Below are 15,160 nucleotides of genomic sequence, written 5' to 3'. Positions count from 1 at the left end.
AGCCCCACTCTTGGACCCACATGGCCACTAGTAAGGATTTGGACAGTTTTCATGCAAAACATTTGGAGCTCTGACCTTTGCCCTAAGGGATTAAAAAGTAAGCACTGTCACTTTGAACTGAGTCCAGAAATAGTAGAGTAGGAGCCGGTGGAGCTGTTCCAACCCCTGGCAAAAGGCAATTCTAATGCAAGTCACATAAAGCCATGGGGCAGTCATCTCACTCGATCTCACATCACCCCCTAAAGAGCCCTGGAAACAATATCATTGCATGGAGAGAAGACACACGAAAGAGCCTTCTCGGTGGCTGATGCTGGTCTTCCATGGAGGCTTCAGATGCCACTTCCCCTCCAAATCCAAGAATTCATTTCACTAGTAGTCTTTCCATCAACCTGACAGGAGATTAAAAGTAGGGGAAAGGCACACAGCCCTAACAGTGTTCCCTCTTCCATAATGGTCATTTGAGCAACCATGGCAGTTTTTATCTAAGCCAACACATACCCATTGCTGTTGATGTATTTTTTTAAAAAAATGTTTTAATTTTATACATTTAAAATTGAATTATTTATGCTTTTACTGTCACTATGCAGAAATTTTGTATTTATAAATTGGCATATAAATACTTTAGTTGTTGATGATGGTAAAAAAAAATCTGGATTCAGATAATCTTGTAGCAATCATAGTGAATGGAGTTCCCTGGCAGTCACTTGCCAAAGAATGTGATTTTCACAATGTTTACTAAGACTATTAAAGTATTTAAAAATATCACATGTACTTATCACTAATGGCTGCAACAGTAGGAGTTCAGAAAAGCTTTCTTTAAGAGTGCCCTCACTACTGCCTCTTCTGAAATGGTGGAATTCCTTCTTTTGGCAAGATATAATAAGCCAAGAAGGGCAAGCATAACTTCATCTTCATTATAACTGCAATTAACCACATAAAACTGGGCCACAGAGTATTTTGGATACACCTCCAACCTGTGCTGCACAATTTATACCATTCAGATTGTATCATGCAGGCATGAATGACCTTTTCCCTGAAATGTCTTAACCCAGGATGGTGCAGTGTTTGAACATTGGACTAGGGCTTTGGAGGTTAGAAGCCTTGCTCAGCCATGAAAACCCCCTGGGTGACCTTGAGAAGTCACATATTTTCAGCCTTAGAGGAAAGCAAAGGCATACCTCATCTGAACAAATCTTGCCAAGAAAACCCCATGACAGTGTCGCCATAGGTTGGAAATGTCTTGAAGGCACACAACAACAACAACAGAATTATATGTCACAGTCTGCCTCCTTTACAAAACTATGCAAGTCATGGTTTGGGTAATTTTTAAAGAGATTACTAGATTCAGTAATTCATTTTCTCCCTAGTTTGATGGCTTATATTCTCAGTAGATAGTAATTTAGTAACCTTTCTTATCCCAGCCAACAAAAGGGAGATACATGTCAAGAAATTCTGTTATGTTCTAAAATGTCTCAATACATTTGAAACACTTTTTTTGTTTCATCAATTCTACATTTTTCACTATGCGAACAGAAATCACATGTTCCTCTGTTTAATTGCAGTACTGTACCAAACGCGAGGATAGAGCTAGATATAAATCCAGAGTGAGCCCTGAAAAGGACTAACTCAAATGTAACTTACTCTGTCTACAATAAAATAAAACTCTGCATGCAAACTATAAAGGTTGTTAGATTTCACATTCTGATGGTGTGCTATCTATCATATGTTTTAATCAGTTCAAACTCAGAAGTAACTCAAATATAATGTAGATGTGCAACTTTTAGCAATACAAAGAAAGAAGGTAATTAAACAAGCAATTTGTTTGAAGACATTTCATACAACATTCTGTAGTTAAAGCTGTAACTTGATGAAATGTTTATCTTTAAATTTCATGGGAAAATAGTTTTCTTTCATTGCAAACTATTTTGAGTTTATTCGGTCTACAAGTACAATTAAGTAAGTAATGAATGGTGCTCAGAAAAGCAAAGGCCACTGATGCACCAGAGCTGTCCATGAGATGGAGAATAGCTGTTTAAATAACTGGTCAGTATTTCATGACTGGTCTGGCAGAGAAGAAAAACTTCCACTGGCAAATATATCTGTGGCTGGTTTGGAGTTAAGAGAGGCCTCCATTAATTTTAAGTGCATATTTTCCTTTTATAGTAATATCTCACAACTTGCCAAGTAAGTGATCTAGTTTGCAATTTTGAAAAACTGATCATGGGACACTGGAAAACAGAAATAGTTTTTAAAAGTTATAGGACCAAATAAATATATCAGTGACTTGAATAAATTTTTAATAATTTCATTTATATACAGGTTAAATTAATACATTTAGATGTCAATACAACCCACGCCTGTTAAAAATCCAGGCACTAAAACAAAAACAAGCCAACATAAAACTGCTCATTAACTTTTGAAAGGAAGCCGTTTTTCCTATCTTAGGTCATTCACATAGCTGTGCCAACTTGCAGCTAATGGGAGGAGATCATGAGAGCCTAAAATCTTAAAAGAAACAGATTCCTTAAATAATTGAGAATTATATTTACAAATAAGATCTCCCCAAGTGCTCTTCCTGTTCACATCTTGGTGCTTTAGTATTACAATTGGCCTTCCATATCCATGGATTTTGCACCCACAGATTAAATCATCAATGGCTTGATATATTTTGTACACAAATTCCAAAAACTAAACCTTGATTTTACCATTTTTTTTATAGGGGACGTCACTTTATCAAGGTATTGTATATAAAGGGATTTGATAATCCATGAATTTTGGTATCTTAGAACCAAATCTCAGCAGATACCAAGGGCCCACTTTACAGCTAAAAGTGGTAGTCAGATCATTTTACTTACATTCTGACTCTCTTCCAAAATGGCATATGCAATCCTAAGCTATTAAGAGACTCATGTTCTTACCTTCTGGTGGAACTTTATTCTGGTTGTTCCATACAACTAACAACTTGGAGAGGCTTGGCACCTTTGAGACCTCAGTGATGACGCGAAAGAGACTCTCCACCCGATCATAGGTCAAGACAATAGCAGTGAAGCCTTGTGACTGAGGTGGGATCAAGGGAAGGAAGAGTGGATTGCTCACACTGCTCCATTTCTGTAAAAGAAGAGAGGTCAAGACAAGGACATTTTAGCTATAATAAGGAAATATCAAGATGGAATACGATTTGCATAGTTGGAACTCAGATCAGGCCACTTTAAAAATATGTTAATTTGGATGGAAAGGCAGAGAAAAAAAGAGTCTGTTTTGTGACAGGAAACCAATCTGTTAAGCATACATTGTATGCATTTTCCTGTCATAAGTTAACCACTAAGTGTGTTCAGGTATGTTGGACGTAACACAAAAAGAAAGATCAGAGGAAGGTACACTAGAGGGTTTCAGGATTTGATGTCCCTGGCATGGTTCTCCTCCGCATCTCTCTTTCCAAAAGGCAGTTTAGATTTTATATTAAGTCAGACTAGGACAACAAACCAAAAGCCAGCCCAATACCATGATTTCTGGGGGGGAAATGAAGTAAAGAGAAGAAAATTTATAAATGTGACATAAAATGGGCACAAATATAAAGGACTTATTCCTTTATTCAGAAGGTAGCTTAAACAAAAATAGTTCTGTTAATATGGTTTTAAACAGTCCGCTGTTTAAGCATAAAAAATAATCAAGAAAGGAGAATATGAAATTCAGTGTTTCCTTCCACCTTATTTTTGACAAGAATATGCCCTAAACACTTTTTAGTTTTAAGTTGGCTATATGCTTTTAAATACTACCAATTAAAGAAAGGTAATTAAGTCGACACAGCTACACATCTAGGAGCAAATGGGACTGTAAAATGGATTCAAAACAGGAAAAGTTTTGAGTATGCCTTTTCCACGGTCTATCACAGTCCAGGAATTGTTAAGTACTAAGACAACAGAAATGAGAAATAATTTAATAATGGTAGAAAGAGCAGATAAATTAATGACATGCCTAGAGAATTTTTAGTATTGGTCCTATTACAAAAAACTATGGACAGAACCAGAGTTCATGAATGTAACCTTTAAGGAGGACATCTTTGAACCTTTTCAAAAATGCCATACTTTAAGCGAGTGCCAGAATTAACTTCAAGACAGTAGGGATGGATTTTCAGTCACAAAATTAGCAACACATGACTAGATCTACATTTTCCAAAAACAAGTGAGCTGACATATTTGCAGAAGATGGTAAAAATATAATATAACCCAGTATCTTTGTGTAGCAATGAATGGGATTTGCCAAACATATTCCTCACAGTTTCCAAACAAACATTACAAGGAGCACTGTCTTTTTCAAGCTACTAAAATTCAATGATAAATTGGAGTGTTTACTTAAAGATACATTTGCTATGTAAATTCGTGAGGAGAAATTGGGCAGAAGTGTCCACAAAGTGTTTCTGGTTCTTCAGCTGATTAAGAAATGCATGTATGATCAATACAGTAAAGGGTAGATGATGACTAGCAATAAGCAACAGAAGGATTGTCAGATGCAGTAAGCAAATGGCTTAATTTACTGCAGGTTGTAATCCTGTAGTTCTGACATTAATGCTCTATAATTCATTTCAAAGCTATTAACGATGGACTAAGTCCCCTTGCTGCACTATTATTGAGATCAATATCTTTGTCTCTGAAATGGGCCATATCATGATGCTAACATTTTACTTACTGGTTCTATGACTGTGATAGAAATTCATGTCAGTGTAGTTTGCAATTTCTCTCAAATTTCTGAATTATGAGACATGAGCATCTCAATAATAAGATTTAAAGTACAGCCAGATGTTCCATTTCTTCATTAGAATGCTTCATATCATTTGAGATGTGCTCTCCAAGACATGTGTTCTCCTATGAAGCCTCTTTTACACAACATAGGGGCATTATTTCTTGTGGTGCTGGTAAAGAATAGCTGAGCTAGGTGAAAAAGAATGCTCTACTGCCATGACATCCAACAGTGAACCCAAAAAAATCAGCCTCCCTCATTTGAGAATAACATTTCAAAAGGGCATTTAGACATTGCTGAAGCACCATTAAGAGCCAGCCCCCTGCTGTCTGCCTGAAAAGTATGACTACAGTCTGGCACCTCTTGACCTCACTTTCGGCAGGAAATTGGGCAAATTCAGATCTCCATGATTTACTTGTGTCCCTTAGACTTCTGTTTGAGGAAGGCAAACAATGCAAGTAATCAACTCAACAGAAGCCTAATTAAATACCTATTATCCAGTCGGGGCATGAAATTGTTAGTGATGTGAGAAATGGTCTTCCCAAAAATAGAGAATGACACAAATGATACAACAAACATTTGTTTTGGTCACATCAGTCTTTTATTGGACACTTGACTGAATGGCCGTTTGTACCTTCTCACCAAATCAACTGGTCCCAAAGTCATAATCATCCATCACCATCTCTGACAAAGTGATGATGTCCAGCTATGGCTAAAGCAATCCTATCCAACTTCGCCTTTTCTCAGCCAGCTAATTTTCATGACAAAAGTCACAGTAATTAACCCAAGATTTAGATGTTAACTATTGTGAATCAGTTTTATGCACAAGCCATATCAGGTTTCAAGTGTCAACTTTGCAAAAGTGATCTCATGTTGCTTGGTCTGACATTCTTGGCTGTTTGACAGCAGTCTGGTCTCCTTTCCGCAGACAGCAGCAGAAGCCAAAGCAGTGGAAGCCAGAACCTGAGTGGAAGGCTGGGAAAGAGTTCTCACTTTGGTGAGATTTTTAAAATAGGATATTCCCCTACAAAGCCACTCATTTGTGTGAGACTGCCATGAGCCAAAGAAACCCTCTTTTAAAATTTCCATTTGCTAAGAGAGAATCTTTTTCCTTTGCCTAAGTGAAACTCACACCCCTCTTAACTGCAATACAAATTTGTTTTAAGAATCAACATAGAAATTGTGAATATATCACAAGAAGATGCAGAATTAGCTTCTCCAAAGATAGTTAGATCTGACTGGATCTGACTACAGAAGGAAGATAATATCAGTCACAGAGAAATTTTCAGACCATCAAGCGAGAATGCAATATGGTATCTCTCCCAATAATTTGTTTATAAATATATTTTTAAACCTATTAATGGTTTCATAATGGTGTACTTTTTAAATTCAGGAATTGAATAAAAAAAGACAACAACAAGTCAACATTAAGATCCTATCAGTGATTGTGGCTAGGAACACAGGTAAAAAGAAGAGGAGAAGGAGGGGAACTATGAACCAAAAAGGCTTTTTTTAAAGACCTGCAGGAATTAGTAGACAAAAACAGGAAAGTTAGAGAGAAATCTATTAGAAATACAAAAAGCTTAGATTGGCACTTGCTTATTCATTTATGTACGCAGTAGTTCTCAACCTTTGGTCCTTCAAGAGTTTTGGACTTCAGCTCCCACAACTGGTAAGCTGGTTGGAATTTCTGGGAGCTGAAGTCCAAAGCAACTAGAGGACCAAAGATTGGGAACTACTGATCCACAGGTAGTTTTTATGGCCAAGTGCAACAGATTTCTAACTTTCAATGGACTTTGTTTTTATTGTCATTTGCTATAAGGTTGATTTATGGTGAAGCTATGAATGAGAGACCTCCAAGGACCATGGTCATCAACTTGCTTTTCTCCGGTCCCACAAACTCTACAGTTATGCCAAATTTAAAATCAATCAGGGAAAGGGGTAAATAATTCCAACTTACTGCTTGCCCAGCAGTGTTGGCTGGGGTGAGGGGAGACTGATCTTCTAAATAGAGGCACAGACAGCAACACAAACATTAAAGGGGTATTAACCCTTTCCTATGTATTCAAAACTACATAGCAAAAAATTTTTGCTATAGAATTACACTTAAAATGTACCCTTTCCAACTTAGATACAAATTTAACTTAAGAACAAACCTACAGGACCCATCTTGTACATAACTTGGGAACTGCCTGTGAGTTTATAGAGGCTTATATCAAAAGTCACTGGTGACAAGTGCTTCAAAATACATTAGAATGTACAAGATCACTGAAGGCAATTCCTGGCACAAACTGAAGAACTCTTCTATAGAAATATATTTCAAATAAGTTGATTTTCCGGCTGTTAGCGTTCTTCAAAAACAGAACTGCAAATTGAAAATATGATGACATGAATAATTCTTTCTTTGGTATTTAATGATATGATCTGGTTCAACTATTTTTATTTTTATTTATTTGGGGTTCTTGTACCCCGCCCTTCTCACCCCGAAGGGGACCCAGGGCGGCTTACAGCTGCAAGGCGCACTTAGACGCCTGCTACACAAACAATCATCACAAAAAATATAACAGTACAAATTCCCACAATTCAACATTATCCAATAAAATCAGTAAAATGATAAAATCAGTAAAAACAATACAAACCTGGATCTTCCTCCTACCCATCAGTGTACAATTAACTCAAGGATCTGTTTTGGTTCCATTTCGACAATCCTGCCGATCTTACACATCTGATTGTCTTATTTGGTTGTCATTGTCTAATTGCCTGGTTGCCCAAAGGCCTGGTTCCACAGCCATGTCTTCACCCTCCTCCTGAAGGAGAGGAGGGTTGGTGCTGTTCTGATTTCCCCCGGGAGTGAATTCCACAGGTGGGGGGCCACCACTGAGAAGGCTCTGCTTCTCGTCCCCACCAGCCTCACTTGTGAGAGTGGTGGGGTCGAGAGCAGGGCCTCCCCAGATGATCTCAAACTCCGAGGTGGGACGTAGAGGGAGATACGTTCGGACAGATACACTGGACCAGAACCGTATAGGGTTTTGTAGGTTAAGACCAGCACCTTGAATTGTGCTCGGAATTGAACCGGCAGCCAGTGGAGCTGGCACAACAGGGGGGTGGTATGCTCCCTGTATGTCGCTCCGGTGAGCAATCTGGCTGCCGCACGCTGGACTAGTTGGAGTTTCCGAACAGTCTTCAAGGGCAACCCCACGTAGAGCGCGTTGCAGTAGTCTATCCGGGATGTAACAAGAGCGTGGACCACCGTGGCCAGATCAGACTTCCCAAGGTACGGGCGCAACTGGTGCACAAGTTTTAATTGCGCAAAAGCTCTCCCGGCCACCGCCGAGACCTGGGGTTCCAGGCTCAGCAGCGAGTCCAGGATCACTCCCAAGCTGCGAACCTGCGTCTTCAGGGGGAGTGTAACCCCATCCAGCACAGGCTGTAACCCTATACCCTGTTCGGCCTTCCGACTGACCAGTAGGACCTCTGTCTTGTCTGGATTCAATTTCAATTTGTTAGCTCTCATCCAGTCCGACACAGCAGCTAGACACCGATTCAAGGTCTGGACAGCCTCCTTGGTGACAGGCGGAAAGGAGTGACAGATCTGGACATCATCTGCATAGAGATAACACCGCAGTCCGAAACTCCGAATGATCTCCCCCAGCGGCTTCATGTAGATGTTAAACAACATTGGGGACAGAATAGATCCCTGAGGGACTCCACACGACAATGGTTGTGGAGCCGAACAGGTGTCACCCAGTAACACCTTCTGGGACCGTCCCTCAAGGAATGACCGGAGCCACTGCAAAGCAGTACCCCCAAGTCCCATTTCTGTGAGTCGTCCCAGAAGGATACCGTGATCGACGGTATCGAAGGCCGCTGAGAGGTCCAGGAGAACTAACAGGGACACACTCCCCCTGTCCAGTTCCTTGCGCAGATCATCTACCAAGGCGACCAAGGCTGTTTCCGTTCCATGTCCCGGTCTAAAGCCAGACTGTGCCGGATCAAGATAATCAGTGTCTACCAGAAATCCCTGGAGTTGAGCTGCCACCACACGTTCCAGGACTTTGCCCAAATAGAGGAGATTGGAAACTGGCCGATAGTTGTCTAATTGAGTGGGGTCCAGTGATGGTTTTTTCAACAGCGGTTTGATAATAGCCTGTTTTAGGCTCGCTGGAATCTTGCCCTCCTGTAAGGAGGCATTAACCACCACCTTCACCCACTCCGCCAAACCCCCTCTGGCTTCTTTTATAAGCCAGGATGGACAGGGGTCTAGGATGCATGTGGTAGGCCGCACCTCTCCAAGGATCCTGTCCACATCCTCAAGCTGAACTAATTGAAAAGAATCCAACAAAACTTGACAAGCAGATGCTCTCGTTACATTCTCAGAGACTGCAGGTAAAGTGGTGTCAAAACCCAACCGAATCCGCCCAATTTTATCTGCGAAAAATCGAGCAAACGCTTCACAGCGAGCTCCAGAGCTGTCAGGGATCTCGCTTTTCGGCGGATTTAACAGACCCCTGACAACTCGAAAGAGCTCAGCTGGACGATTCTTCGCAGATGCAATATTGGCAGCGAAAGATGTTTTTTGTGCTGCCTCTATTGCCACACCGTAGGACCTTAAGAAGGTATTCAGATGTGTTTGGGTTGATTTAGTCGGGTTACTGCGCCACACGCGCTCTAGCCACCTCTTCTTTCGCTTCATTGCTGCCAGCTCCTCAGTAAACCAAGAAGCCGGGTTAGCTCAGTTACTCGAGAGGGGGCGTTCTGGAGCGATTGTGTCGATTGCCCTAGTCATCTTGGTGTTCCAGTGAGAGACCAAGGCATCGACAGGGTCGCCAGCCAGAGAGGTGGGAAATTCCCCAAGAGCCGTCAGGAAACCACTAGGATCCATAAGTCTCCTGGGGCGGACCATTCTAATGGGTCCACCACCCCTGCGGAGGTTGGGAGGAGCAGTCAGTCTAAACCTAATCAGGTGGTGATCGGTCCATGACAAAGGAGCGATGGTTAGCTCCTCCACCCCGATACTATCGCCCCATCCCTGCGAAAAGACCAAATCCAGTGTGTGCCCAGCGATATGGGTGGGACCAGATACTAGTTGGGACAGGCCCATGGTTGTCATGGTGGCCATAAAGTCCTGAGCTGCACCTGACAGAGCAGTCTCGGCATGAACATTGAAATCCCCCAGGACTATAAGCCGCTGGGAGCTCAACGCCATGTCCGAGACCACTCCTGCTAGCTCAGGAAGGGAGACTGTCGTGCAGCGGGGTGGACGATACACTAACAGAATCCCTATCCTGTCCCGGTCACCTAACCTGAAGCCGGCACACTCAAATGTAGATGATTGTGGGATGGGGCACCTGATTAGGGGAATACAAACCTTATAGACCACTGCCACTCCTCCTCCCTGCCCTCCGGGCCTTGGCTGGTGCTGGACAGAGTAACCTGGCGGGCAAAGCTGGGAGAGGTTCACACCTCCCCCCTCGTCCAGCCAGGTCTCCGTTATACATGCCAGGTCGGCCTGTTCCTCCTGAATTAGATCTCGAATAATGGAGGACTTCCCATTTACCGACCTGGCATTGAACAGCACCACCCTTAGCACAGAAGGACCACCATCCTGACATCTCAGTTGTATCTTGTCGGGAGGATTTTTTTTTGGAATCGCCAATATATTCCTATTATTTTCAGGCCGAATTGATTGTGAAGTTGTAATATGGGTAATCTTTGGGATTGCCAATGTTCTATTGTGAATTTTGGGCCGGATTTGTTTTTGTCTTACATTCTTAGAGCATTTTAAGTTTGCCAAATTATTGCTGAAAATTTTGGATCGGATTGAGTAGTTTGTTCTCCCTTTCCCGTATCTTCCTCTACCTGTCACCACCTCTATAGCAGCCCCCACACCCATAGAACTATCCGTCCCAGGGGAGTTCCCTCTCACTTCCTCACTTGCAGTATCAGATGTTAATGCATAATAATCATAACAGACATTGTTGTGGTTATAAAACTCTAACCCCCTAGGGTCCGCCCCATCCTTGCTTCCAGTAAAGTGCATTTGAGTAGTATTAACAGAGAGGACTATCAGCGTTACCAAAAATGACAACCGCGATGACATCAGGCGATTTTGAAATTCACAGTGCTGTAGTAAAGTGCTACAGTGCTATAATACCACACCTCACCGCAGCTTGTTGGCTCTGAACCAGTTAATAGCTTATGGCAACCCAGGCAGACTAAAGTGCAGGATTAAAGTGCTAGATTACAGTACTGAATGACTTACTATGGCTCAGATTCTAATGACCCATTTGGTCTCAGTGCTGGACTAAAGTGCTTAATAATTCAGTAGCTCAAGGTCTGTGCCCACATAGATGTCCCAATGTCATTCAACTAGAGTGGGCCAATCAAAACAAGGACCCCGCTTCTAGGGCCCGTGGACAGCAAGCCGGCACCCCTTGGCCAGGTCCCTAGTTCTTCTTGGCCGTCCAGAGAATCTGATGGAAGTCAGAGGGAGTTGGTCTTATATATTGTGGGCAGTGGCTCCAAATGGTAGGTGTTACTGCACTTCCAGCCAGAGAGGGCGCTGTCGCGAAACTACCCTTCCTGGCCTTCTAATTTCTTGACTGCAGATTCTATTCTGACTGGTAAGTAAGCCAAACTATAGAAAATCTTTGAACTATTCATCGTCTACCTTTAAGTTAGGAAAATCATCCATGGTCTTTATTCTTGTTTTCTTTATATTCAACTATACTTCTGCTTTGCACTCTCCCTTAATGTTTATCAATGGCAACTTTAAGATTTTGCTATTACCTACTAAGTAATATGGCATCTTCTGTATATCTTAAACTAATTATGCTCCACATCCTTCCTTCAAGTCTAATTTCTCTTTCCATATGACACTTTCTGCATATTAATTATCTGCACTTTTCAGATAAAGTGACACAGATCCGTTCTGACCTGGATGCTGTTATTGATACAGTTCCAATGGATGTAACTTTGGCCCCTGTTTGTCCAGTGTTGATGGATACCTTTCAATTTGCGCAGCCTGAGGATGTGGACAGGATCCTTGGAGAGATGAGAGCTACCACATATATTCTAGATCCTTGCCCTTCCTGGTTGATCAAACAGGCCAAAGGAGAACTGGCAGTCTGGGTGAAGGTAGTGGTCAATGCCTACTTGGAACAAGGCAAAGTTCCAACTTGCCTAAAGGAGGCAGTTGTGAGACCTATATTTACAAAACGATCACTGAACACCTCTATAATGGACAACTATTGGCCAGTGTCCAACCTTCCCTTTCTGAGGAAGGTTTTGGAGCGTATGATGGCCTCCCAACTCCCGGATTTCTGGATAAAACAAATTATATAGATCCATTTCATTGTGGTTTCAGGCCTAGCTATGGAACAGAGACAGTTTTGGCCAGCTTGGTGGATGCTCTACAAAGAGAGCTTGACAGGGGGTGGCGTCTCTGTTGGTTCTCCTGGATCACTTAGCGGCTTTCGATGCCATTGAGCATGGTAACCTTGTGGGTTGTCTTACTGGGATGAGACTGGGAGGCACTGTCTTACAGTTGCTCCGGTCCTTCCTGGAGGAGGTGATGGCTGGGGGACTCCTGTTCGAACCACTAGCCATTGACCTGTGCAGTTCCTCAGGGTGTCATTTTGTCCCCCATGCTGTTTAACATATACATCAAACTGCTGTGAGAGATCATCTGGTGTATTGGGGTAAGGTGCCACATATATGTAGATGACAGCCAACTCTACTACTCCTTTCCACCAAATGCCAAGGAAGTTATCCTGACTCTAAACCAGTGCTTGTAATCAATAATGGATTGGATGAGGGCAAACCCATTGAAACTTAATCCAGACAAGACAAAGGTACTCCTGGTCAGTCAGAAGGCAGATCACGGAATAGGGATTCACCCAGTGCTGGGTAGGGTTACTCTCCCCCTGAAGACACAGGTCCACAGTTTTGGGGTCCTCCTAGACATGACACTAAACCTAGAGGCCCACGTTTCAGAGGTGGCCATGAGGGTATTTGTACAATTAAAACTTGTGCACCAACTGTACCTGTTCCTTAAGTAGCCAGATCTGGCCATGGTGGTACATGCCTTAATTACATCCTGTCTGGATTACTGTAATGTGCTCTATGTGGCGCTGCCTCTGAAGAGTGCTCAAAAACTTCAGCTGGTCCAAAGAGCTGCAGCCAGGTTACTAACTGGGACTGGCTGCAGGGAGCGGAACACCTCCCTGTTGCAGCAGCTCCACTGGCTGCTAGTCTCTGGGCACATTTCAAAGTGCTGGTTATGACCTTTAAAGCCCTAGACAGTTCAGGTTCAGGCTATTTGGCTGACCACATTCCCTTGTACGAACCTGCCCGGGCATTGAGATCTTTAGGAGAGGCCCTTCTCTCAATCCCACCTCCAACACAAGCTTGGTTGGTGGGAACAAGAGAGAGAGTCTTCTCGGTGACTCTGGAATTCCCTGCCATCCTTCTGGCAGCAGGCTAAAACCTTCTTATTCAGGCAGGCTTTTAACGATGAAGGTGTTTAAGATCTAGTCAAGGGGTGCTGTGGTTTTTAATTCAAGGAGTGCTATGAGTGAGATGGGGGAGAGGGGGGACTATGACTTCTAAATGCAATTTTAATGTATGTATTTTAATGTATTTTAATGTATTTTATTTTCATTTTGTTTTTACCGCACTGCTATTATTTAACTTCTTTTTAATCACTTTTTAACTTTTTTATTGCACCTTTTAAACTTGCCTAGTGTGGAATGTTAGCTGCCTTGAGTCACCACAGGGAGAAAGGTGTGGTATAAATAAAGAGAAGAGGAGGAGGAGGAGGAGGGAGGTGGTCTGCAATGTATCAAAGTGGATCATAACAAGAGTAAATAGAGTAACTGGATAAATTAAGTCTAACTAGAAGTGTCTTTTCCTTCACTCTTCCTGTGTAAAATATTTTTTAAAGCCATTTAAAACATTATTTTAAGCGTAAATAAGTTATTAATGTAATTGATTAAATTGTATAAGAAGCTAATACACTCAATTCCTTCTTAGGGATGTAGGTTGTTTTTTAAATCCTTTTAAGTTGTGTTTCTTAAATATCAAAATAAAAAGAGAAAATTATTTTGTGAAACTTCCTTTTAAAAGATGCCAAACATGTTAAATTTAAGAAAAATCCAATTCCACTTACAATTATTGGGGGGTCATTCCATTCTTCATATGATGTGGCAGCATAGGGATAAATCCGGTCATTGATAATTTTGAGGGTAGTCATAGCAATTGCTTTCATTGACTGAAAATATGCTTCCCAGAACCATCGTGCCTGCAAAGAATCATGAAAAACATTTTCATATCACATTTGTGCCAAAGATAAAATTTCAAATATTAACATTGTCTCTCACTGCCTACAAAACATTAAGATGGAACAAAGTATGCAGATTACAATTAAGATCAATGCTGGAGAGAATGACAGGAATACAAGAACACGCTTTCCATCCTAGGCCATAGTCCCTTGGAGCAACCTGTTGGGGATCACAAAATGCTGGTGGACAAAGACATCCTCTTTAATCTTTCTGCCATTTTGCTTTTACACATCTCCCTCTCTTTCAGTCCGCCTGCCTTTATATCTTCCATTCTCACTTCCTCCTTGCTTGAGACTAGGGACAGATTACTCCTTACAGAAATATAAAATTGCATGCAGAAGTCTTAAAACACCTTTTTCCTTTACCCGCTTTAAGTAGTAAGTGCCACACACTTCTAAGACTAAAATAAAATATTGCAACAGGAAATACTGAGCTGTTCCAGATAGGTCAAACATGGCTATATGGATTGCTTGTGTCCCATATAGTTCGTAAAGATCCAAATAGCATTTTTCAAACATACAATGATTCAGGCTACTTCAAATATTTTGTTCCTGCTTGAAAAATAAATGTTTTCTTTTAATCAACATATTTAGTGATCATGTGAATTATGACAGGTCTGTCTAATCCCTCATTCTCTTCTTATTTTCAAGATGCTTGAGTACCTTCTCCTCATTTCTCTTCTCCCGTGTCTCTTTTAAAACTTTTGGGTTTTTTTTAAAAAAAAACTGTTATTTTTTATTTTAAAATATATATTTTACAACACTACATCTAGAGACTTTAAGGGTACTGGATGTATTCACATCTTACAAGGAAACCCGTGTTACAAGTAGGCTGATCACAACTGAACTAAAAATGTCACCTTTCTATTGAAGGCCCATTCTGGATTTTTTAGTATTTATTTACCAATTTATTTACTGTATATCAACCTTCATTTCAATTTCGTGCACATATCAGCAACAACAAACATGATGTTGAACCCCAGCAGAAATAAAAATAGACTCAGCTTTATTTCTTTAAAAGCTAAAATGTAAAGTCTTGGGTTAATAAAAAGAGTTTTGTCTGTTTAAGAAATAGCAATATTG

The 15,160-nt window shown here is 41.3% G+C and overlaps 1 protein-coding gene across 2 annotated transcripts in view; it reads right to left on the bottom strand.

Annotated features, from left to right (window-relative positions):
- EXT2 (exostosin glycosyltransferase 2) overlaps positions 1-15,160 on the bottom strand; it is a 94,036-nt gene that overhangs the window by 34,043 nt on the left and 44,833 nt on the right. For both annotated transcript variants that reach the window (XM_060764396.2, XM_060764404.2), the window contains exons 8-9: positions 13,907-14,038; positions 2,919-3,108 (exon numbers count right to left, since the gene is read on the bottom strand). In XM_060764396.2, coding sequence (XP_060620379.2) covers positions 2,919-3,108; positions 13,907-14,038 — 322 coding nt within the window. The remainder of the gene's footprint in view (positions 1-2,918; positions 3,109-13,906; positions 14,039-15,160) is intronic.

This window comes from Anolis sagrei, chromosome 1 (assembly GCF_037176765.1).
Source record: "Anolis sagrei isolate rAnoSag1 chromosome 1, rAnoSag1.mat, whole genome shotgun sequence".
NCBI lineage: Eukaryota > Metazoa > Chordata > Lepidosauria > Squamata > Dactyloidae > Anolis > Anolis sagrei.
Note: the sequence above shows the minus strand (reverse complement) of the source record. Positions and strands in the feature narration are given on the sequence as shown.